Here is a 23,371-nt window from a genome sequence, read left to right as displayed (position 1 = left end):
TGCATTGTTTGCTTTAGAGATGACATTCTAGAACAGGTATGTTGAGGGGGAAGATGCCTATTTGGAGGTGTTGAGAAGCAAAATGCAGCTTGGCTCAGGCCCTCATGCACTGATAGACAGTGTCAGCACATCACTGAATTACACTTTAACCAAAATAAATCACAATTCATGTGGTGGTGGTGGCTTTCTGTTCTGCTGCCCATGGACTTGTGTTATCCTTGCTCAGTTCCAGGCACGCATCATTCCCTCTAAACCAGTTTATGGCTCACCCTGGCTGAGGAAATCTTAACAGGGAAACTACAGTTATTTGGATAAACCTAAATGTATTTATAGGGAAATAAATGTATTTCCTGTTCAAACTGGGAGCACAAGGGTATTATGTGACAGACTATCAACAGGTCTGGAGGAAGTCCAGCTTCTCCTGACGGGTAAAGCACATTTGGGGAGGTACCTCAAGGAAAATACACATAGTGGGCACGGTCTGTAAGTGCAGGAAAAATAAAGGAAGGTTTTTCTAAAACAAACCCAACGAGTAATAAAACAGCACATCAGTAAGAGTCGTTTAGGGATTGGGATGCAAAGTATCAGGGGGAAAGAGGAAAGGGAAAGGAAAGGGAAAGGAAAGGGAAAGGAAAGAAAGGAAAGGAAAGGAAAGGAAAGGAAAGGAAAGGAAAGGAAAGGAAAAGGAAAGGAAAGGAAAGGAAAGGAAAAGGAAAGGAAAGGAAAGAAAGGAAAGGAAAGGTGAAAGGAAAGGAAAGGAAAGGAAAGGAAAGGAAAGGAAAGGAAAGGAAAGGAAAGGAAAGGAAAGGATAGGAAAGGAAAGGAAAGGAAAGAAAGGAAAGGAAAGGAAAGGAAAGGAAAGGAAAGGAAAGGAAAAGGAAAGGAAAGGAAAAAGGAAAGGAAAGGAAAGGAAAAAGGAAAGGAAAGAAAGGAAAGGAAAGGAAAGGAAAGAAAGGGAAAGGAAAAAGGAAAGGAAAGGAAAGGAAAGGGAAAGGAAAAGGAAAGGAAAGGAAAGGAAAGGAAAGGAAAGGAAAGGAAAGGAAAGGAAAGGAAAGGAAAGAAAGGAAAGGAAAGGAAGGAAAGGAAGAGGAAAGGAAAGGAAAGGAAAGAAAGGAAAGGAAAGGAAAGGAAAGGAAAGGAAAGGAAAGAAAGGAAAGGAAAGGAAAGAAGGAAAGGAAAGGAAAGGCCCCGTGCCCCCCCGTCCATCTCCCCCTGTCCCCTGGCACTGCCCGACATGATTTAACAACTCTAATCCCTTATTTAACGATGTCAAAGGTTTTTAGGAAATTGACTGTATTTCACCAACGATATATTTCTTCTCGATGACAGAGTGGTTAAAATGATTTTTAAACCAAGACAGCAAAATAAAGCAGTAATAAAATCAATAAAAGGTGCTTAAAACATTCCTTCTATTAGGTAATGGCATTTAAAATATCCGTAGCTTGTAATGGCACTTAGGATATGCCCGAAAATCAATGAGCTAAATTACTTATTGAACTAGTTAATTTGAACATTGAGTTTTATATGTATATTGATAAAACCAAGTTAGAAGAACCCTGGCTGTGTTCGAATTCCACGGTCAGATATCTCCCTCTGCCGGGAAAAAAACTCAGGAAACTCCACTAGAGAGCTTTTTTTTTTCTTTTTTTTTTTTTCTTTTTTTTTTTTTTTCTTTTCTTTTTTTCTTTTCTTTTTTTTTTTTTTTTTTTTAAGCAGGAACACTAAAGGCTGTAACAACTGAAATCTCCACGAGAGGTCTCAGACTCTGCAGGTTTTGCAGGGTTTGTAAATTATTGTTGTTTTTGCCAAAATCTCCGAAGTTTTATGATGCTGAATAGCAACACAAAACCTTCAATTGCACCCAAAATACCATTTGGTATTTTTGAAATACCAAAATATTACCACTATGTACAGAAATATACAAAAACCATGTGGGAACAGTGAAAAAAACAAGGGGATATAATAGCGCTTTTAAAAACGGTGAGATCACCCTCAGCAACTTTGATATTTTTCATATCAGTAACTCCTCCGTGTAGACTCTGAAGTAACAGCCTCATGTTCCTTTTTTCACTTTTTATTTTTTGGGGTTTTTTTGCTAGAAATAAAGGTGTGAAAGACAAGTTGCGTGCCAGCTGCTGCCCCTGAGGTGCAAAAAAAGGGGAGGGGGGAAAAGGTGTTTTAAAAAAGCGAGGAAAAAGAGGAGTTAAAAAAGGGAGGGGAGAAAGAGCAGAGAGGAGCGAAAAAGAGAGGAAGGGGGTGAAAAAGAGGGGAAAAGGGGAGGATAAAATGAAAGAAAGGAGGAAAAGGGGAGGGAAAAAGGAAAGAAAGTGGGGAAATGGGGAAAAGGCGGGTAAATAAAGATAAAAGGGAGGAAAAGAAAGGGAAAAGGGGGGGAAATAAAGAGAAAAGGGGGAAAACGGAGGGAAGGGGCGGGGGCCGCTGCTGAGGGGCCGCCCCTTTCCCGCCCTGTCCCCGCCTCAGGGCGGAGCAAGGCCGCGGCCCAAGATGGCGGCGGCGCCCTCCCAAGATGGCGGCGGCACCGTGACACGATGGCGGCGTTACCTCCTCAAGATGGCGGCTGCCGTGGCCAATCGATCTCCTCCGAGCACGGCGAGCGCGCCCTTCCCCAAGATGGCGGCGGCCCCGCCCCGCCTCGGGCGCGGCCCCGCCCCTCCCCGCGCGCTGCACGCCGGGCTCGGGGCGGGCTGAGGCGCGGCGCCGGTCGGGCCTGCTGCGGGCGCGGGCGGTCGGAGCGAGCGGGGCCGGGCCGGGCCGCGCAGGGGCGGGCGCCATGCCGGAGCTGGGCCGTGGACAGGGGTGGTCGTGCACCCGCTGGTGCTGCTCAGCGTCGTCGATCACTTCAACAGGTGCGGCGGGCGGGAGCGGCGCCGCGGCGCTGAGTCACGGCCGGGCCGGGAGCGGGGCCGGGCCGGGAGCGGGGCCCTGGAGGAGCCCGGGGCCGGGAGGGGACCCGGCGGAGCCCGGGGGCCGGGAGGGGACCCGGCGGAGCGGGAGCGTCCCGGGGCCGGGAGGGGACCCGGTCCCTCCGGCACCCCCGGTGACTGCGGCCTCATCCCGCTCCCTGCCGCCGATGCCGGGCGCTTTTAGGGCCAAAAATTAATCCGGGATCCCCGGAGGCGGCCGAGCCCGCGGTGTGTGACACTGGGTCGGTCGCTGTCCCCGTGAGTGAGATCGGCTCGTCCCTGGGGACGCGCTTTGGTTCCGAGGGCAGCGGAACGCCCTTCTGTGGCTGTAAACACAAGCAGCGATAGCACAATCATAAACAACAACTCCCCTCTTCCATTCCACCCCCGCTGTGTCACCTCCGACACGGGGTGCGGGGCCCTGCTCCCTCCTCCCCGTTTGTGGCAGGACTGACAGTCGTCTTTCCTCTTAGGATAGGAAAAGTGGGAAATCAGAAGCGAGTGGTTGGAGTGCTGCTGGGCTCCTGGCAGAAGAAGATCCTGGATGTGTCCAACAGTTTTGCAGGTGAGTTCGGGTGTCCTGCCCTGCTCCAAAGCCAATGAATGATTTAGTGGATGGACTGTGTTGTGGGTTTGGAAGAAACCCTTGATCCATCCATGTAGAAATCACCTCATATCCACCAACAAATACAAACTGCTGCCAACACCCCTAAGTAAACCTCACTCACCTTTAGCAGCCAAAAATACCCAGATCCAGAGCATTTCAATAAACATTTTAATTCAGGAAGTTGGATTCTTAAACGTTGGTGTTTTATTTTACTTCCAGTACCCTTTGATGAGGATGATAAGGATGATACCGTGTGGTTCCTGGACCATGACTATCTGGAGAACATGTATGGAATGTTTAAGAAGGTCAATGGTGAGTTGAGATCTTCTGATAGTCAGGGATACGCTCCCAAAAACTTTCAGGGCTGTGGAAAAGGGAATTCCTATCAACCACAGAATCCTTAAGGCTGGGAAATACCTATAAGATCATCAAGCCCAACCATCAGCCAGCACCGTGTTCTCCACTAACCGTGTCCCACATCCACATGGTTCTGAACACTTCAGGGATGGGACTTGCACCTCGAGGTGTCAGATGTGCAGGCTGTCAGACCCTGAGAGCCACACAATTAACAGAAGCTGTTAATTACGAGGAGAAAAGCTGTGGGTCAGTAATGGTCAGTGCGGTCACTGCTCGAGCCGTGGCCTTGTAATGCACTTCCCTCTCCCCCACACAGATCAGGCTGCCCCCCTCCATCAGCCCACCCAGTCTCTGCCCAGGTGTCTCTGCTGGGGCCTCCCCCCGTTCTGATTCCCAATCCTTTCTGCTTTTGCTCAGCCAGAGAAAGAATCGTGGGGTGGTACCACACGGGCCCCAAGCTGCACAAGAACGACATCGCCATCAACGAGCTGATGAAGAGATACTGCCCCAACTCTGTAAGTGGGGCCACCTTTGGCCTGTGGGGTTGTTCTTGCCTCTCTTTCCCTAAAAGGGGCATCTGGAAAACCTCGTCCCCCACCTTTTTTGCTGGTGACACAGCTGTGAAGTGATTGAGGAACTGGGATCAGGAGTTTTTTGAATCATTGTCTCAGTGCCTGAGGTTATGCCTCTGAGCAGCCTTGTGCTGGTGCTGAGGAGGGAAGAGCTGGCTTGGGTATTTTTTTCCTACTCCTCGACTGAAATCCAGTTCTCTGCATGTTTTCTTTCTCCCCAAGGTGCTGGTGATCATTGATGTGAAGCCAAAGGACCTGGGGCTGCCCACAGAAGCCTACATCTCCGTGGAGGAGGTCCATGATGTGAGTGTTCACTCTGTGAATGTCACAGCTGGGAGCTCTTGGAGGCTGCCCAAGCAGGCTGCCCTCGTGGGTGGCACTGGCTGTGCTCCTAGGTGTGCCCAGTCACTGTGGGCCTGCCCTGAGCAGCTCACACAGACAAACAACACCCAGCAGTGACTCACTGTAATTGTGGCATTTAAATTATTCTGGATGCGTATAAAATATTGCAGCTTTTTGCGTTTTTGAGGCCTTCACTGCAGAGCAGGAGCTGCTCTCCCAAAGTACAACGAGGTTGGATCAGGGAAGAGAGAAATAACTGTGATATTTAGATTTTCCATTGCTCTTCCCCTGGGCACAGATCAGCAAAATGCAGAAATGGGAAGTCAGCCAGAGCAAGAGAGATTGCTGGGGCAGTCAATGACACTGATTAAATCAAGGAGATCCCAGCTCAAGCTGTTCCTCTCAGATCCTTGTGTAGGGCTGCTTTTCTGGTTTCCTTGGTGCAACCCCTCATCCCCTGGCTAAAATCCCCCGTTTGTGTGTCCCTTTAGGATGGCACCCCGACCTCCAAGACCTTTGAGCATGTGACGAGCGAGATTGGTGCTGAGGAGGCCGAGGAGGTGGGAGTGGAGCACCTGCTGAGGTGAGGGGACAGCTGTCCCGGGCCCTGCCACGCTCCCAGCGGCGTTCCCACTGCCCGAGGAGCACATCAAACACATGGCACAAATCCTGGGAGCCCGGGGGCCATCAGCCCTGCTCGCACGGCGGGAAAGGCACAAGGGCTGAGGTTCTAATCCCCATTCTCTCTGGGTTTCAGGGACATCAAGGATACCACGGTGGGCACGCTGTCCCAGCGGATCACAAACCAGGTCCATGGCTTGAAGGGACTGAACTCCAAACTTCTGGACATCAGGAGCTACCTAGAGAAAGTAGCCCTGGGCAAACTCCCCATCAACCACCAGATCATCTACCACCTCCAGGACGTCTTCAACCTGCTCCCAGACGTGAACCTGCAGGAGTTTGTCAAGGCCTTTTACCTGAAGACCAACGACCAGATGGTGGTGGTGTACCTGGCCTCGCTCATCCGCTCTGTTGTGGCCCTGCACAACCTCATCAACAACAAGATTGCCAACAGGGATGCGGAGAAGAAGGAAGGACAGGAAAAAGAAGAAAGTAAAAAGGAGAGGAAAGATGAGAAGGAGAAGGACAAGGAGAAGAGTGATGGCAAGAAAGAGGAGAAAAAGGAGAAGAAATAAAAGGTGTAGCTTTTTTATTTGTAAATTAAAAATCTTGTAAACTAAATCCCTGGTGCTGGGGTCTTGTATGATGTGCTCAGCACTCTGCTCCTCCTCACCCGGGCAGGGTTGGGGGGAGCCATGTGGAGACTTTTGATGTGATTATGCTGTTAGATAGCACTTCTCCTTCCCCCAGTGTGTCTTTGGGGGTGTTGAGGCCTCAGGTCACGCACACTCTGCTCTCACTGAGCATATTCCCATGTTCCAGGGCTAATCCTTTGCCATCGGCCAATTTTGTGCACCACAGCCATCCCAGTGTTTAACTGGCTCTGTGCCCCAGCCCCTCGGGGTGTGGCACAGCTGGGATGTTGTCACTGCTGTCACACCTCTGTGCCTCCCTGGGGACAGCGCTGGTGGCCCTGTCACCCCTGGCCAGCTCTAGGGGCTGCAGGAGCCTGTGAGCCTGGGGAGGCACTGGGTGCCTGACACAGAGCAGGCAGGGACAAAATCCATGGGATTTGTGATCCCAGTGCTGAGCTCTGGATGCCATTATGGCCCTGGGGCCCCAGCCCTGCACAGACCCCACCCTGGGAGACACACACTGACCCAGGATGTGCTGACCTGGGATATACAGAGGGACCCAGCACACAGGCACACCTCGGCAGCTGCTTTGTCATTTATTGCACACGAAGCCGCGCGGGGCCGTGCGGGCGCGGCCGTTCCCAGCCCGGGGCGGTTGCAGGTCCCGTCCCCACAGCCCCCGGACACATGGACACGGACACGCCGGGTCTGTCGCCCGCACACACGGGGAGGGACACAAGTGACAGCCAGGTGATCCTGCCCTCGCTGCAGAGGGGACACAGGAGCGTGGGCAGAGCCCAGGATCTGAGCAAAGGCCGGCAGGGCCCCAGCAGTGCCCGGAGCCCCCGAGGCCGCTGTGGAGCACCAGCTCTGAGCAGAAACCACATCATTTAAATACAACTGCCCAGGGGCCACGGGCTGCACGCGGGGACACGCCAGGGACACGCTCAGCCAGGCTCTGGCTCCAGTGGCTGCGGATCTGGCCTAGCAAGGGGCTGTCCTGGTGCTCAGATGGAGCACAAGAGCCCCTCAGAAGCATCGTCTTGGGGGTCCCTGTCACTGTTGCTGAATGCTGGCTGCAGGATGGGGCCCAGAGGTCAATCTGAGTGTCATTTCCCCCTCACCTGCCACTACCAAAATGCCATGAAAAGGCAGAAAACACGAGGGGGAAGAAGAGCATCCACCAAACACGTAACTGTGACTGTGGAGAGGGCTGGGGAGCCCCGGTGCCCCCTGTGCTGCCCCCCAGCCCCTCTGCGCCAGCCCGTGCAAGCCAAGCCCTCGTGTCCTCCTCTCCATCACAGCTCGGATTTCCTTAGGGAGGGAAACAGCCCCATTCCCCCGGGGCCGTGTCAGTGCAGAGCTCGCCCAGGAGCAGAAGCCACAGTGTCCATAGGGAGCACACCCCGGGCAGGGCTGGGCCCTGGGCACCGGTCGGCAGCGCTCCGGGAACGCCCCACAGCTCCATCACTCCTGTCCAAAGCCTTCCGTCTCCTCGATGGCGTAAAGCAGCTTCTCCTTCAGCTGTTCATAGCTCTTGTAGGGAGGGAGATCCAGGCGGTTGAAGCTGGGGAGAGAGCCGAGGCTGGGCAGGCCAGGAGCAGCAGTCCCGCCCCATGGGATGGAGCCCCGAGCAGCCCCGCAGAGTCCCCCCTGTCCCCACACTCCTGCCAGGCCCAGGGGCAGTCACTTACCACGTGTGACTCCGTGGCAGCCACGTCTCTTTGCCAACTTTATCGATGCAGAATTTCTGGGGCCCGTTGCTGCCTGTTAATGAAGAACGCAGCAAAGCTCTTTACATGATGAGGAGCTGAAAAAGAAACCCCTCCCACACACACTGAGATCTACCTCATGGCCCTACGATCCCAGGGTCACACAGGGCATAAATCCCTGGCAGCAACCCCTGCCTGTTTGCAGAGAGGATGTTCAAAAAACAGAGGAGAAAGCAAAAAGCAGCACAGAGGGGCAAGAGCACCACCTCTGAACACGATGGTTCCATACCAAGTGCTAAAACTCGTTGATCTGTAAACCCTGAGGACTGTGCGAGTCCATCCAAGAGTTTTAAAGGACCTGGCACAGCAAGTCTGAGTCACTGAGGTGGCTTTTTAACACAGTGGGAATGCTGGAGAGATTCCAGGGGGTGGAAAAAGCTAATATGCCAGCAAGAACAACTGAGTGGGTTAAGCAAGCTGGTTGGCTTAACACAGATGCCAGGAAAGTCAGGGAAAGGCTGGTATAGGCCCCAAAAAGCAGTAAATTAAAGGAGGAGTGGAACCACACTGTGGTTTTCTGAAAAAGAGGCTTTGTCGCACAAGAATGAAAATTGAATCAGAAATCCAATCTCATTCAGACTGAGATCACAAACCAGCCCAACAAAGTTAACCCTGGTGGGACCCTTTGGTCACGGCCAAGGAACGTGTGTGGAAATGGCACAAGACCAGAGCACCGTGCTCAGATCTCACAGCTGCTCTGTGCTGCCGTGAGCTCTGTGTGGGGACAGGGACAGGGACAGGGAGGTGGCACCCCCAGGACACACCAATGAGCTCAGCAAAGCCCCCGACGGGCAGGCGGCAGGTCCCCGTCACGAACTGCAGCAGCCGGATCCTCTTCTCGTTGTCCATCTCCTTAACCACCTGCAGCAGGAACGCAGCAGCTGAGTGGGATCCTGGTCCCACCGTGCAGGATGGCTCCTGCCCGGGCACCCCACGCCCTCAGCTGGGCTCACACTGACCTGCCAGAACCACTGGATCTGTTTGCTGTTCTTGGTGTAGTGCCTGTAGATGGTATTTTTCTGCCAGTCGTTCATGTCGATCTCCTGCATCCCGCACAGCATCAGCTGGGGACAGGGGACACTCAGCAGGGGACAGACAGAGCCCTGCACCTGTGCTCTGAGCACCAGCCCCTCTGGTGCCAGCCTTCACCTGGCCCAGGTGCCAGCACCGAGGTGTCCGGCACTAATTCCTCCCATCCAACGGGATGTTCTCTTGCCAACGGACCCAATGAGCCACCCCAGACCCAACACCCGGGGCTGTCATCAGCTGATGGGCACAGAGCATGAGCAGGGTCACCACGTGCCGCCTCCCACCCACACCCCCAGCCCAGGTGCCAGCTCACCTCCAGCTCCTTCTCGTCGAAGTAGCGCAGCCACTCCAGCGGCACCACCTCGTTGAAGCCGTCCAGGAACGCCTTGGTCTGCTCCTCCACGCCCCGAGTGAACCTCCAGTCCGTCAGCAGCCTGGGGAGGCAGAGGGGTCGGCACAGAGCCAGCACCGCTGGCCTGGCCTGGGAAAGCCCAGGGTCCCTCCCACCAGCAGGGAGGGCCCCGGGAGTGTGGGGAATGGGAGAGGGGCTCCCTCAGAGCACCAGGGCTCCCCTCAATTCCCACTGCTGGGTTTCTGTCTCTGCCCCCAAACCCGTGAGCAGCACTCAGCCTCGAGAGTGGCCTTAGGAGCTCCTGGGATGCAAACCACATCCCCTGGCTGGAGCTGAGCTGGCCCTGGCAGCCCCCAGGCAGGCAGGGGGAACAGCCACGGGATGGGAAAGCAGCCTCAGCCTCTCTCCCCTCTCCTTTTTCCTGAAAGTACTGGCAACTGCCCAGCCCTCAGCAATCCAGACCGCAGCAGAGCTCGGCCAGCCGCGCCAGCCCGGGCCTGTCACAGCCACGTAGCCCAGGGAAGCGGCCACGTCCCAAGGCCCACGGTCCCACCCCTGCAGCCGCTGGGGGCGGGTGCCTGACAGGACCCTGGGGACAGCCACTCACATGATGTACTCCTCCTTGTTCTCCTCTGTCACACGGATGCTCTCACCGCCCTCCTTCAGCTCGTGGGTGGTCACCTTGCCCAGGATCTCCATGTCCTGGATGAAGTACAGCTCCAGGCCGCACTCCTCCAGGCTGTTCTCCCTGGGGGAACACCGGGATGAGATTTCTGCTGGAGGCACCCAGCAGCAGGGAGGGGCTGTGGGGAGAGCTCTGCAGGAGAGAGGGCAGGGCACTCACTTGGTCCACACGATGGAGTTGTAGAACTCGGGGTCGATGGACTCCAGGTCCTTCAGCGTCGGGCGCTTGTTCAGCATCCGTTTGTAGAAGGGCAGCGTGAAGCCGGTATCGATGAACTTCCCGTGGTACAGAGCCTGGGCAGGGAGGGGACACCGGGTCACGGGGAACCCTGGGACACAGCCCTGGGGCAGACAATGCTCCACCCCAGGCAGCCATGGGGCAGAAGGGACTCATGCAGGGCTTCCTGAGCTATGGCACTTGCTCCTGGCTGGCACACATGGAGGGCAAGGGGGGGCTGCCCCCACAGCACTTCCCAGGCCGGGTAGGCTGCAGCCACTCTCCCTCCCCACGGCAAATTCCACTGCATCTCCCTCTCCCCTCACAGCTCTATTAAGAGCACTTGTTTAAACAGAGCTGTGCTGTGGCTTCCCTGAATCCCTGGCTTCCAGGAGCCCCGAGGCAAAGGCAGCCAAAAATAATGCAGACGATTGTCTAGAACGGCCCAGCGGTGAGTAATAGTCTGGGGTTTTATTGATATCCTGCGAGGCGGGGCAGGGCAGGACAGCGGGGCCGGGGCCGCCCCCACACACACCCTGCCCGCGGGGCTGCGGGCCAGGGACCCTGCCCGGCCTGGGGGAGCCCAGCAGCCCCCCTGCCAGCCCGGGGCACACTGGCCTTGAGCAATCCCACACAAACGGGAGGAGCTGCTCTGGAGCTCGGGCAGCTGGAAAATCTCACACTGCTGGGACTAAAAATAGTCCCTGGAGCTGCAGACCCGACAGCACCTGGGGTGACAGCCAAAGACCTGGAGCCATCCATCCCCGCCACAATCCTGGGAAACCAGGTCTCCTCTGGCCCCACAGCCTTTCAGTGGATTTAAAACGCACCACCCCACGGCACCCCGTTAAAGGTCCATCTCACAGTGCTCCACACGTGGGCAGGAAGAGGCTCAGGGAGGGCAGCAGTGCCAAGCCCAGCACAGCCACAGCACACAGAGCTGCCCCATGCCCTGCTCACCACCCTGTCCCCTGCTCTGCAGGGGGACACAAACCCCTGGTGCCATCTCCCTGACAAACCCCTGGTGCCACCCCCTGACACATCCCTGGTGCCATCCCCTGACAAACCCCTGGTGCCATCCCCCCCTGACAAACCCCTGGTGCCATCCCCCCCTACAAACCCCTGGTGCCATCTCCCTGACACACCCCTGGTGCCATCCCCTGACAAACCCCTGGTGCCATCCCCCTGACAAACCCCTGGTGCCATCCCCTGACAAACCCCTGGTGCCATCCCCTGACAAACCCCTGGTGCCACCCCCGGCTCTCACCATGGCGATGAAGCGGCCGATGAAGCGGAAGTAGGTGAGGTGGTCGGGGTTGATGGAGGAGGCAGGGTTGATCTGCAGGCAGTAGTTGTTCTTGCCTGCATATTCAAAGAGGCAGTACATGGGGTTGAGCACCTCGTGGGACAGGAGGAAGAACCACTCCCTGGAAGGAGACAAGGGGAACACGGTGACAAGGAGCTCAGGGAGGGGACAGTGCATGTCCCTGCACCAGTGGGTGCCCACTTCAGGCAGGTGCTGGGCACTGGTGTGACTGGGCGAGGCTGTTCCCCTCCCCGGGGTGCTGTGTGGGGTTTCTGAAGTGTTTCTGGAGATGCCAGCTCGCTGCAGGCCCCACTCAGAGCATCGGGAACCTCAGCAAGTGCCACACACAGTCCCAGCTGGGCTGTCCCACACACACACACACCCTGAGTGCACCCAGTCCCTCCACACGCACTGCCCCGGGAGCCCCACGCCAAGCTCGGGCCAGCACCATCCTGGCTTTGCTCCCCCGGCCGTGCAGGCAGACAGGAATCCTCAGACGTGGAGGCAGCCCCGGCATCCTGTCCGTGGTTCTACCCTGTGGTAGAACAGCATGACGTAACCTACCATAGGGTAAAACCACTGGCAGGACACGGAGAGAGGTGGAGCAGGAGCAGCAGCCGGGGTAGCAGCCCCATGAGGGGCAGCAGGTGAGCGTGGGGTGGCAGCGGGCAGGGACACGCCAACCCAGCTCCAAGGAGATGTCCCAGGTGAGCCAGAGGGGGCTCACAGGGACACAGGATCCCCTCTAGCCAAGCCACACCCCATGCCCTGTGGTAACATCATCAGGGCAACAGCAGGGCTGCAGAAACCACATCACACCCTGTCTGCCCTGGCACACACTGACTGTCTGGGAACACCAGGGCCTGTTTGCTGCAGGGAGACGAGGCCACTCAGCCTATTGCCCCCACAGCTGGGGGCAGCAGGGGAGCCCCAGCTGGGTCCCCTGTGCTCTCACTGCAAGGCACGGGCTGGGGTGATGCTTTCAGGGTGTTCCACCACTCCTAAAAGCCAGTGCCCATTTGAATGCCCCTGGATTCCTCTGCTCCAGGGCTGGGAGCCCTGAGTGCAGCTGCCTTATGCTGCCCCACAGGACACAGGGCACAGGCAGGGCATGGCCCTGTGGCCCAGCAGGCCACGCTCACCTGGCGATGCCACCGTAGTCCAGACCCTCCTCCCCGCGCATGATGATGTACAGCCGGCGCCGCAGGTCGTACGGCTTCATGTTCATGATCTGGGGACGAGCAGGGCAGTGTCACCATGGCTGGGGCCAGCTGAACTCCTGCAGGCCAGCTGCACTCCTGCCCGGCTCCACGGCCCCAGCACCTCCCTACCTGCTGGAAGGAGTCCTCGAAGAGCGTCTGCCGAGACACGCTGATCTTCACGTGGCTGGGCAGCGCGTTTGACTGCAGGCAGGGCAAAGGGCAAAGGGCTGTGTGAGGCTGGCACGGTTCTCCTCACCCACACCTGCCCACAGGGCTCAGGGCACCCACACAGCTGCCCACGGCAGCTCTACTCACGTGGCAGAGGAAGCGGAACTGGTGGTACTTCCAGCGAAAGCTCCGGTCGTAGGCGCCCGGGGAGCCGCCGTGCTTGCTCCTGCCAAAGCAGCAGGGCCCCGGTCACACCCCGTGCTGCCCTGCCCCGAGCAGCCCCCGTCAGGAGCCAGGTGGGGTGAGGGTCACTGGGGCGCAGCTCTCCTCGGTCAGAGCCCACAGGAGCCCCAGAGGTGCTGCTCAGGGCTTACCCCGACTCGAAGCCCGGGCGCGGGTCCTTGAAGGTGGTGGTGCGGGTGTTGTGGTCCACGAAGTAGCGCACGCTCTCGTTCGTGTACTTCATCTCCCAGCCCGGCGGCAGCGGCGGCTCCTGGATCATCCTGCTGGCAAGGGAGGGCTCACCAGACAGGCCTTTGGGGCCCCCCCTCAACTACAGCTCTGTGCCAGGCACAAGGCAGGATCATGGCATGGGACTGGGGAGCGACTGTCCACACCCCGGGAGAGGAGTCCTGCCTGGGCAGCACTGCGGCCACGGCACTGTCAGAGCTTCTCCCTCCCTCTGTGGGACACATGGCCTCAGTGCAGCTAGTCCCTGGAGAACTGCACCTTCCCAAACCCTGCTCCCCCACAGCCACCTACCCCTGCGTGCGAGGGTCTTCCCACTGCGTGGTCCGGGTGTTGTGGTTCACGTAATACACTCGCCCATTGTCCTGTCTCTTCTCTAGAAGAAAAGGCAGAGAAAGCGTTAGCTGGAGTCCCGGGAACAGCCCTCCCCTTCCCAGCTCAAAGGAAACTTGTCAGCTCTCCCATTCCACCTCCCTGGCTCATTTGGAAAAGGCAGGATAAACCCCACACTCCTTCTGCGTGCCCGAGCTGCCTCAGCCCGGCAGTGCCAGCGTGCAGGAGGTGCCAGGGCAGAGGCCAGCGCTGCCACCGTGCTGCCAGGCCAGGCCAGGGGCTGTGCTCAGCCACACACCCTCATGGCACACACAGCCCCTCCTGGGACACACAGCAGTGTCCCTCACATGGATCCACAGGTGCTTTCCCAAACTGCCTGCATGGCCCTGCTCCAGTGCACACGTGTGTGAACACACACACTCCCTCCTTGTGTGCACACAGGCACAAAACAGCTCCAGCACACACCCAGCCACCCCTGCACACACCCCCTGCCTCCCTGGCACTGTGTGTGCCCCACACCTCCTCCTCCTCCTCCATGTGCTGCGTCACTCACCCATGCTCAGCCCCGCACCATGCAGGTAGGGACACCCTGTCACCTCCCTGTCCCCTCCTGGCCAGTGCCAGCCCCTCGCTCCATCTCACTCCTGGACTGTGGGCAGCAGCCCCCGGATTATGGCCAGGACTGCATCGACCCATCCATGAGGGATCCCATCCATCCTGGGAGCCCCCACCCCACGGTGCTGTGCCTGCCCAGCTGGCACTGGGGACAGGTCCCTTCTCCTCGCTGATGGAGAGGGGACACCCAGCAGGGGCTCCACCACCACCCCCATAAAGACACTGCCCCTGCAGACTGCCTGAGCAGCCTTGGCCCCTCTGTCCTGCTCCTAGCTCCCTCAATTTTAATCCTTCTCCTGCTCTCCCTGGCTCAGCACAGCCCAGCTGCACCCCCAAGCACCCCAGCCTGCCCTCTCCAGGGATGCTCTCACTATGGAGGGGTTCTCTCTGTCCTGGGGGTGGCACAGGGACTTTTCAAAATGTCCCAGCACACAATGCTTGGGCCATTTGGGGATGACCAGCTCTGCTCCTGCCAGCTCCCAGCCCTGCTCCAGAGCCAGGCAGAGCATCCCAGGAGGCAGCACAGCAGAGAACAGATCCCTGCTCATCAGAGGTTGGGTCCAGGGACATGCAAGGACTTCCACCCCCAAATTGGGGATCTTCCCCATCCCAAAGAACAATCACAAGCACTTCTGCATTCAGCAGCTGAGAGAGGCTGGGAACTCCTCCAGGAAAAGGGGAAGGCAGGGGAAGAAAAGCTGAATTTCACATAAGACAACATGCTAGTCACAGGCAGAGTCAGTCCCACGTGCAGCCCAGCACAGGAGTGCTAGCTCCATGGCCACCCTTCACCCTTCCCAGTACCGCCAGGCACGGGGTGAGGGAGCTGCTGGCATCCCATGGGACAGGCAGGGTCCTGGTCCAGTGACAGGAGTGTCCCCGGGGGCCATGCAGGGCCAGGTGAGGCAGAGCAGTACTTACCCCAGCCAGGAGGAAGGGGCCCCAGAGGATCATTGTCAGACGGGGCTCCGGAGGACTAGAGGGAGCAAAAACACGGAATAAACCCCAGAGCCGGGATGGCTGGAGGAGCAGAGCACGGAGGTGAGCCGGCTGGCCCCGCTTCCACTCGCCTCTCCTTGGCCCACTGCTCCCAGGGAACTAAAAAAAAAACTTGCACACTCAAGGGGGATTAAAAAAAGAAACAAAAAAAAAGCAAAAGCAAATAAAAAAATAAATTGGGAAAAAAAAAAAAAAAGCCCAGAAGCTCAGCCTAAGCAGGGGCTGGGCAGCCAAGGGGCAGCGGGGCAGGGGCAGGGGCTGCGCCGGCCGAGGGCAGCGGGACGGCCCGGAGGGCTCCGGACGTGCGCGGCTGCTCGGCGTCCCCTGCACATACACCTCCAGCCTCCTCCAAGAACCACACACAAGAGGGGAAAAAATATCGCAGGCCTTTCCAATGAAATCATTCCCACAAGCGCTGTCCACGCCCCGCGCTTCCTGGCGGGCCGGCGGCCCCCTCCTCCGCGGGCCGGGCCGGTGCGGGATGCGCCCTCCGAGCCCCCGCCCGGCCCCACAAAGCGCCTTTCTGGGGCACCGGGACTGCCCCCAGCCCCACAAAGCGCCTTTCTGCAGGCACCGGGACTGCCCCCGGCCCCACAAAGCGCCTTTCTGCAGGCACCGGGACTGCCCCCGGCCCCACAAAGCGCCTTTCTGCAGGCACCGGCCCCACAAAGCGCCTTTCTGCGGGCACAGGCCCCGGGGCTGCACACCCCGCCCCGGCCCTGCTGGGGATGGAGGGTCCCCGGGGCCCGGGGCAGGAGGGGGCTGGAAGTGTTTTTAATGGTTAAATGAGAAACGCATCATTACCCAAAAGGTAAAAACCCATCTGCTGGAGAGGGGCTGTGTCCCAGCTTCCCTCACAGGGATGGATCAGAGTCACCTGGGCACAAGGAATGCACACACAGCCAGACCCAGCCCTGCTGCCTGCAGCCCTCGGGGTGCCAGGGCCCCCCACTCCCAGAAAGGCACCGAAGCCTGGGTGGGTACAGCTCGGGGCAGCCAGCACCCGGAGGATGGCCTGGCACAGTTTGTGCCCCTCTCTGAGCTGTCTCTTGTACCAACCCCCTGTGCCAGGACTGGTGTGGCCAGCACAGCTCAGACTGGGGCAATGTCTGCTCCCTCCCTGCCAGGACAGGCTGCCCACACAGACAGCTGAGTGTGCCATGGGGTACCACCTCACTGGCACCTCAAAACAGCTAATGAAAGCTACCAGGGCAGAGCTCCTGCTGCTCCCCACAGCCCCTGGGAACAACCTGTCCCTGTGCCTGAGACCCTTTGTGCAAAGGATGTGGCATCTGCCGGGAGAGCAGCCCCTGGTTCCACCTGAGCCCCCCAGATTGTGCCTTTCCCAGGCTCTGCCCCACTGCTCATCAGCCCCCTGCCATGCCCTCCAGCAAGGACAGAGGGATGCTGGAGGCAGGAGCAAGTCAAGCAGAAAACCCCTGTGGGGCAGGAGGCAGAGCAGGAGCCATCACTGCTGGCAGCACAGCTCCAAACAAAAAGTACAATCGTTTCATCAGGCTAAATTTGGAGTCTGAGTCCCTCCCTCGGCGGAGCGCGGCCAGGGCGAGTCGCAGAGCCTGGAGCAGCTCCAGGCTGGGCTGGCAGGGAGGAGGGACAGCCCTGAGCCCTGCTGGTTACGGTGGGAGCCCTCCCAGGGGAGCCCCTGGTGCAGGCAGGGCCAGCACAGCACTGGGGTCCAGCTCTGCCTGTGAGGCCTGGAAAGGTTGGAGAGACATCCAGGGAGGGACAGGCAGGGGACAAGGGGGCTGAGCTGGCCCTGGCTGTGTCCCACACTGACAGCACTTTGCACTAACCCCCTCCCAAGAGAGCAGCTGGGCTCCTGGATGGATCCCACTCCAGTGCCAGCTGGGACTCCTGGCTTTCTCTGGGGAGGTAAAAGTCAGTGAGAAGTTGGTCCCTGTACACTGTCCACCTTCCCTCACAGCTGTTCAGCTGCCTCTGGCACGAGTGCAGGTTCACCCCTGCATGGAGCCGGATCACTGCTCCAGAAGGCAGAGCTGCTCCAGCCTGGCTCTGTCCCAGGCACTGCTCTCCCTGCAGCCCACAGACACCAGCACCACACCACATCCATGGCGAAGGTATGGCCAGGACAGGTGTGGTCCCTGCCCAGGAAAAGAATGGCTGAGACCATTCCCTGAGCAAGGAAATGCAAACACTCAGCCCAAACCAGGAATGGGGGAAGCAGCAAAGGAAGCAGGAGGATGGTGGCAAGTCCAGCTCGTTCCCTGCACTCTCTGGTCCCTGGCTCCTGCAGGCCTCTCCACTTGTACCCCGGGCCTGCAGCTCCAGGACCCAGCCAGGCTGTCCTCAGCCCAACAGAGACCTGGGGAGTGATGAGCTCAGGCCCCAGAGCCTCCTGTCCTGCCACACACCAGGCTCCCTCAGCTCCCTCATCTCCAACAACAGGGTCTGCAGCCCCACAGGTCAGCAGCAAAGCTTGTCTGATGGGAGCCACAGCAGATCGTGTGGCTGGCCACACTGGCACTGGAGAAACCTTGGGGACAGGCTGCTGAGGACACCTCCCACCACCCTTCAGGGCCATGCAAGCTGGTTTATAAAAAGCAGCAAGTCACTCCCCCAAGGCCTCTGCAGGCAGCTCAGAGCCTGTGAGCTCCCACCCAGGCACTGCTCCGAGCTCCCACAGACCCCACAGAGCCCAGCGAGCGCCTTCCCCGCCCCGTGGCTCCCAGGCAGGTGAGACCCTGGCCCTCACCTGGTACAGGAACCTCTGGCTGAAGTGCTGCATGGCCCCTTGCAGCTGGTTGCGCTGCGACTGCCACTGCTCGTAGTTGCGGACGTACTCGGCCGTGGGGCGCTGCCACGTGGTGGTGCGGGTGTTGTGGTCCACGTAGTAGTACCTGCCCCGAGGATCCACGCGCTTCTCCCACCTGGAAGCACCAAGGAATTGTCACTGTGGGGCTCGCGCCGCTCGGTCCTGCCACCCTCCGACACGAGGGCTCCGTGCCCAGCTCCACAACCACTGCTCTCACACCTAAAGGGGCTCTTCTGGACCAGGACCCACCAAAAGGAAACACACAGCATGAGTAACTGCTCCAGTGGCTCCTGCAAGGGCACACGAAGCCTGACAGGGTGCTGGGACAGCAGTGGAGCTCCCACCAGGATGCCATGAACACCTCTGAGACAGTGACCGAGCCAAGGTCTGGAGCCCCCAGCCCCTTACCCTGGAGGAAGGGGTCTCTCCCACGTCGTGGTCTTGTTGTTGTGGTCTACATAGTAGACTCTCCCATTGGGCAGCTCCCGCTGCTCCCACCTGCAAGGAAAACAAACTCATGAGGCAGGGGGTACTGCTGGCACCAAGAACATGCAAGTGCTGCCCCTGCTGGGTCAGGGAGCCCAGGCCCTCACATCTGATCCGGCCTTTATCTGACAGCTCTGCACGGCACATTCTCCTGGATGGAGACTGTGAGAGGGGCTGCAGCACTCTGCTTCCTCAACAGGCATAACTGGAGCATAAACTCCTAATTTCCCCCAGAAAGGTCAGCACAGCATTTCACAGAGGGTCAGTTTTATGCCCTGTGTTTCTGATGTTTTTGTTTGGTTTCTCCTAATACATCTTCAAAGGGGAGTGTTTGAGCTGGGGCTGGGATCCCTGGCTTGCTGCTGACAGCCACAGCTTAAACACATGTGTGGCCACGGGCTGGGGTGGCCCTGAGGACAGCCCAGGTGACAGCAAGCCTGGCTTCACAGGGCCACGCTGCAGCCATTCTTTGTGTGAATTCATTCATGAATTCTCCCTGGCAAAGGTGAATGCTCTGTGCAGCCCATGCTTTCTTGTCAGCTTTTATCCTGCAGCAGAGGAGGCGAGCCAGCAGCTGCTGACAGATAAAGTGTTCTCCTGCCACACTTGTGCTCCCACAGGCTCTCTCCCATTCAATCATCTGTCTCAATTAATCACCACAAAAAGCTCTAGGAAATTAATACACCAGCTTCTGTGTGGCAGCAGGGGAGCCAGCCCAGGCTGGCAGGCAGCAGGCAGCCCTAGGGATGGAGCTGCTCCCAGTGCTGGTGCCCCACAGCCTGGGCTCATCCCAGCTCAGCCCCACAGCTCCAGGGACAGCAGTGCCATCACCACGGACAGGAGAGCAGTGCCATCACCACGGACAGGACAGCAATGCCATCACCACAGGACAGGTGAAACAAGAGTGAAATCTCTAAAGGGAAAATCAGCACAGCTGGGGTGCCCTAAGACATGAGCAGGTCTGCCCCATGAGATGGATGGCAGAAGGTGTCCAGGCACTCTTAGGGCAGTGGAACTGCCCTGGACAGCCCCTCCAGTCTCATTAACAACAGATGCTCTGATCCATGCAGCTCTGAGGACTTAGAAGGTACCATTCCTGCAGCTGTAGAGACCAGAATTCCCATGACGGGAATTCCTCCAGGTTTCTGGATCCCTCTGGATGCACTCACGACTGCAAAGAGCCACGTGGGACTGGGGAGAGCTGCTGGGGGTGGCAGCTACTGCCTGATGTCCCCTGTCCCCACCTCACCCCCTGTAAAAACACTGATGAGCTGACAAAGTGCTCACCAGCAGCTCCTGGGTGATGTGAGGAGTGAATCTGATGAGGGCTGGCTCACTCACTGAGCCTGTGGTGATGAACTGTGGTTACTGCTGCCACTCAGGGATGGGGACACTGGGGACAACCCATCCTTGCTCAGACCACCTTGCCCAGCTCCACACAGCCCCCAGCATGGGAGATCCATGGTTTTGGGAGTGCTGGACAGTGGGAGCTCTCCCCACAAGCAGCACCAAGCACCCAGCATGCCAGTCAGTCCCCGCCAGCTCTCCTGCAGCTGCCCACAGGCTCTCGGTGGCCGTGGATGCAAGGAGGCACAGGCAGTGGAAGCGGCAGAGCTGAGGCAGCCCTGCAGTCCAAACAAAACACCCTCCTTACGTAAGAAACCACAGCCCCGGGCTGTGCCAGCAGCATAAAGCGCCTCTTTGTGCCTCACACCCGCTGCCTGTCCCACACGGATCATCCCTGACAGGACCCACAGCCAGCAGCCCCCTCCCCTCCCTCGGTGCCAATCCAGCCTGGCAGCCCAGCAGCTGGGACCCCCAAAGCCTCGGGCACCACACACACTGCTGGCTCCACAGGGAACACTGCCCAGGGGATGAGAGGGAGCCTTTGGGCACTGGAATCACTCAGAACTCCTTCCAGCCCCTAGGACAGACTCCCAGTTGTGTGAGGGATGCCTTTGAGCCGCCACACCTGGGGCAGATGCTGAGACACAGAGATCTGAGCACAGCAAATCGCTCGGGATCCCCACGTGAACCCAAGTGTCTGTGAGAGACCAGAATGAGCAGGGAGGCTGGGGCCACTCTCCAGAGTGCTCCCCACGCTCCCAGGGAAGGAAGGAGACACTCAGAACAGGGCAGGGCTCGGCAGGGACGTGCCTGGCAGTTCTGCAGGGGACTTTGCTCCTGGAGGGGCAGGGCAGGAGCCACTCCCATGGGCCCTGCAGTGCTCTCACAGCCAGCCCAGCAAGGGGCTCTCCTGCAGCCCCATCTCCCAAGCTGGGCCCCAAACCACCAGTCAGAATAATTCCGTGGTGAGGGGAGCCCGCCAAAAACCAGCCTCCCTGGATCAGGGCTCAGAACTCCAGCAGCTCATTTACACCACCCCAGGGACACAGTGCTGTGCAATCCAGTTCAGCAAATCCCCGTTAGCCCAGGACCTGCTCTGGCAGCTCCCTGGAAGGGCTTACATGTGGAGACCTCAATGCATTCAACTCCCTGATGTCCTTCACCTGGGAAGCCCCTGATCTCTGCTGTCCCCTGCCCAGGCCAGCACAGCACAAACACAACTCATGCTGCCCTCTTTGCCCCTACAGATCCCACAGTCAGCACAGAAGGTGCTAATCAAAGGTGTCTCCGGAGACCCAGGAGCTCAGCCTGGAGAATCTTCACTATCCCTTCAGTGTTCCTCTCCATCCAGCTCCCAAAGCACAACAGCTTTATCCTCCTCCCTGCTCTGACACACCCATTCTCTGGTGTGAGCTCCTCAGGAGATGGGCAAGGAGGACAGGGCCACCTTTCCATGTGGCTGGGCCAGGTAAACCCAGGCTGGTGTGTCTCAGAAAGCAGTGCCTGCAGCCTCTGGAACCCAGAGCTATCTGCAGGCTTCCCCGTCCCACAAAGAAACAACAGCCTGTTTCCAACCCCAGGTGGGGAGAAGGAGACCTTCAGTCTACCTGGTAGGAGCAGAAAGGGCCATAAGCTGTGGCTGGAATAAAGGCCTTTTTGAGAGCACTGGACTTTTCCAGCTGCCTGGAAACAGGAAGCGCCCAGGCCAGGAGAACAGAACCCCTCACACTGGTGCATAAAGGCACAGTGAGCCGTTAACCCTAATTACCTGTGACTGACACGCGAGCGGGGCCTGACCTTCCAGGCATCGCCCCAGCCAAAGCAAAACAAACAGCTCCCTTCATCCCCAACACAGCCCGTTCCACCCCCCCAGAACGCTCTGACACACGGGGAGAACGGGGCAGCTGCAGCACACGGGGGGCTGAGCCCAGACCCCAAATGCTGCCCCCCCACCCCCAGCCAGCAGCTCCCACTCCCCTCCAACCCCTTCCCAACGTCCCCTGGAGGAGGAGGAGGATGAGCAGCATCTGCACCAGGGAGAATGAGCACCACAACTCGAGGGTCCTGTCCCCAGCAGTGGCCAATGCCTCTGTGGTGTCCCCAGAGCATGTCTGTGCTCTCCTGCTCAGTGGGAGTTCCCTCAAAATCCACACTCAGTCTCCTGTGCGTTTCCCTCTGACTGATCCCCTGAGAGCAGAGGGCTCTGCTGTTCCACGGGCAGAGATGCCACCCCAAACTGTTCAGTGCCCCAAACACCCAGCGGGCGCAGGCCAGACCCCAGCCCAGAGTCCTGGGCAGCAGGCAGGACAGGGAGCACCAGCTGTGCCAGGAAAGGGGCACAGGATCCCCAGCACCTGCCCCAGACCCTCCCTGTTCCACTGAGCACCAGCATCTCCAGCAGCGCCTGGGGCAGCTCTTTCCCTCCCTCAAACAGCCCCTGCTCCCAGCACACAGCAGTGCCCCAGGCAGAGCTTACCCGGGGGCAGAGCTTACCCGGGTGGCAGAGCTTACCCGGGGGCAAAGCTTACCCGGGTGGCAGAGCTTACCCGGGGGCAGAGCTTACCCGGGGGGCAGAGCTTACCCGGGGGGCAGAGCATCCAGGGCGAGCACGGCTGCCCGGGCCGGGGGGGCGCTGGAGCCCGAGGCCGCCTCCTCTGCCTCCCTGGAGCCGCTGAGGGCAGGAGGGGCAGGAGCAGAGGAGCCCTCGGCCGTGCCAGGCGCCGCCGGGCTGGGAATGCTGGGCCCTGCTGCCGGCCTGTCCTCATCCATGTCCACGGCAGCCACGGCGTCCCCGTTCACTGCAGAGACACAGGCAGCAGGTCAGCACGAGGAGGGCACCAGGTCAGCACGAGGAGGGCACCAGGTCAGCACGAGGAGGGCACCAGGGCAGCAGGTCAGCACGGGGAGGGCACCAGGGCTGGCTGAGCTTCCCAGCAAACAGAGCACGTGGTGGGTGACAAGCCAAGCACGGCACTCTCGGCGCTGCCAGCCTGCAGCAAAGGCAGCACCTGCTTCACCCAGACCCCTCTGGGAACCACTGCCATCGCCTCCATCCTAAGATGGTGCTTTGCATTTGTGCCCAGGGTCTGTTCTGTCATTGGAAAAATGCTGCATCCCAGATGGGAAATTGGGGAAAGAGCAGGAGCTCCAATACAGTGGGTACAGCATCTCCCCTGAGGCAGAGTGAAACCCAGGCTCCACAAGTCAGCAGCACTGCAAAGAGCTAAAGGTTGCTGGATTCCACCGAACCTTTGGAAAAGGGAAGAAAGAGACAGAGCAAAGGAAAACTACAAAGAAAACTGTTGAGGAGGAAAATGCAGAGCAAAAACTTGAAAGGGAATTTTTTAGAGGAATATTTACTGGATACCAAAACCCTGAGACCTGGCAGCCCAGCTGAGGAGGACCTTTGGTACAAGATATCGTGGCTGGAGTGGTAAAACAAAAGCTTTATAAAAATCCACGAACAAGGAACAAAGGAGTGAGGGATGCAGACATATTTCCAGGAGCTAGAGCTGAGAAACGTAAAAAACTGTAAGGGAAG

The 23,371-nt window shown here is 58.4% G+C and overlaps 2 protein-coding genes across 3 annotated transcripts in view; one reads left to right on the top strand and one right to left on the bottom strand.

Moving 5' to 3' along the window:
- The first annotated feature begins 2,696 nt into the window (after positions 1-2,696).
- PSMD7 (proteasome 26S subunit, non-ATPase 7) lies at positions 2,697-6,044 on the top strand. Its single transcript, XM_058813540.1, has 7 exons — positions 2,697-2,867; positions 3,398-3,489; positions 3,751-3,843; positions 4,306-4,403; positions 4,683-4,763; positions 5,294-5,385; positions 5,560-6,044. Exons 3-7 carry the CDS (start codon positions 3,816-3,818, stop codon positions 5,996-5,998), a joined length of 738 nt encoding a protein of 245 aa, XP_058669523.1. The 5' UTR covers positions 2,697-2,867; positions 3,398-3,489; positions 3,751-3,815; the 3' UTR covers positions 5,999-6,044.
- Positions 6,045-6,647: 603 nt separating this feature from the next.
- The window catches only part of WWP2 (WW domain containing E3 ubiquitin protein ligase 2), a 31,125-nt gene continuing 14,401 nt past the window's right edge, over positions 6,648-23,371 (bottom strand). For both annotated transcript variants that reach the window (XM_058813264.1, XM_058813265.1), the window contains 17 exons: positions 22,412-22,628; positions 18,406-18,495; positions 17,938-18,112; positions 15,126-15,180; positions 13,551-13,632; positions 13,163-13,291; positions 12,936-13,014; positions 12,750-12,821; positions 12,561-12,649; positions 11,380-11,539; positions 10,056-10,189; positions 9,819-9,959; positions 9,173-9,293; positions 8,790-8,894; positions 8,595-8,691; positions 7,753-7,825; positions 6,648-7,625 (listed from right to left, as the gene is read on the bottom strand). In XM_058813264.1, coding sequence (XP_058669247.1) covers positions 7,526-7,625; positions 7,753-7,825; positions 8,595-8,691; positions 8,790-8,894; positions 9,173-9,293; positions 9,819-9,959; positions 10,056-10,189; positions 11,380-11,539; positions 12,561-12,649; positions 12,750-12,821; positions 12,936-13,014; positions 13,163-13,291; positions 13,551-13,632; positions 15,126-15,180; positions 17,938-18,112; positions 18,406-18,495; positions 22,412-22,628 — 1,919 coding nt within the window. In that variant the 3' untranslated portion in view covers positions 6,648-7,525. The remainder of the gene's footprint in view (positions 7,626-7,752; positions 7,826-8,594; positions 8,692-8,789; positions 8,895-9,172; positions 9,294-9,818; positions 9,960-10,055; positions 10,190-11,379; positions 11,540-12,560; positions 12,650-12,749; positions 12,822-12,935; positions 13,015-13,162; positions 13,292-13,550; positions 13,633-15,125; positions 15,181-17,937; positions 18,113-18,405; positions 18,496-22,411; positions 22,629-23,371) is intronic.

This window comes from Ammospiza caudacuta, chromosome 13, assembly GCF_027887145.1.
Source record: "Ammospiza caudacuta isolate bAmmCau1 chromosome 13, bAmmCau1.pri, whole genome shotgun sequence".
Taxonomy (NCBI): Eukaryota; Metazoa; Chordata; class Aves; order Passeriformes; family Passerellidae; genus Ammospiza; species Ammospiza caudacuta.
The sequence above is the reverse complement of the archived record's forward strand: the minus strand, read 5'-3'. Positions and strand labels throughout refer to the sequence as shown.

What these genes read in the sequence shown, in the direction of transcription:
- PSMD7 (XM_058813540.1), top strand. Translation starts at nt 3,816, where the DNA reads ATGTATGGAATGTTTAAGAAGGTCAATG. An exon ending in AGAGATACTGCCCCAACTCT is followed by an intron (nt 4,404 to 4,682) that starts GTAAGTGGGGCC and finishes TTTCTCCCCAAG; the next exon opens with GTGCTGGTGATCATTGATGT. An exon ending in CCGTGGAGGAGGTCCATGAT is followed by an intron (nt 4,764 to 5,293) that starts GTGAGTGTTCAC and finishes GTGTCCCTTTAG; the next exon opens with GATGGCACCCCGACCTCCAA.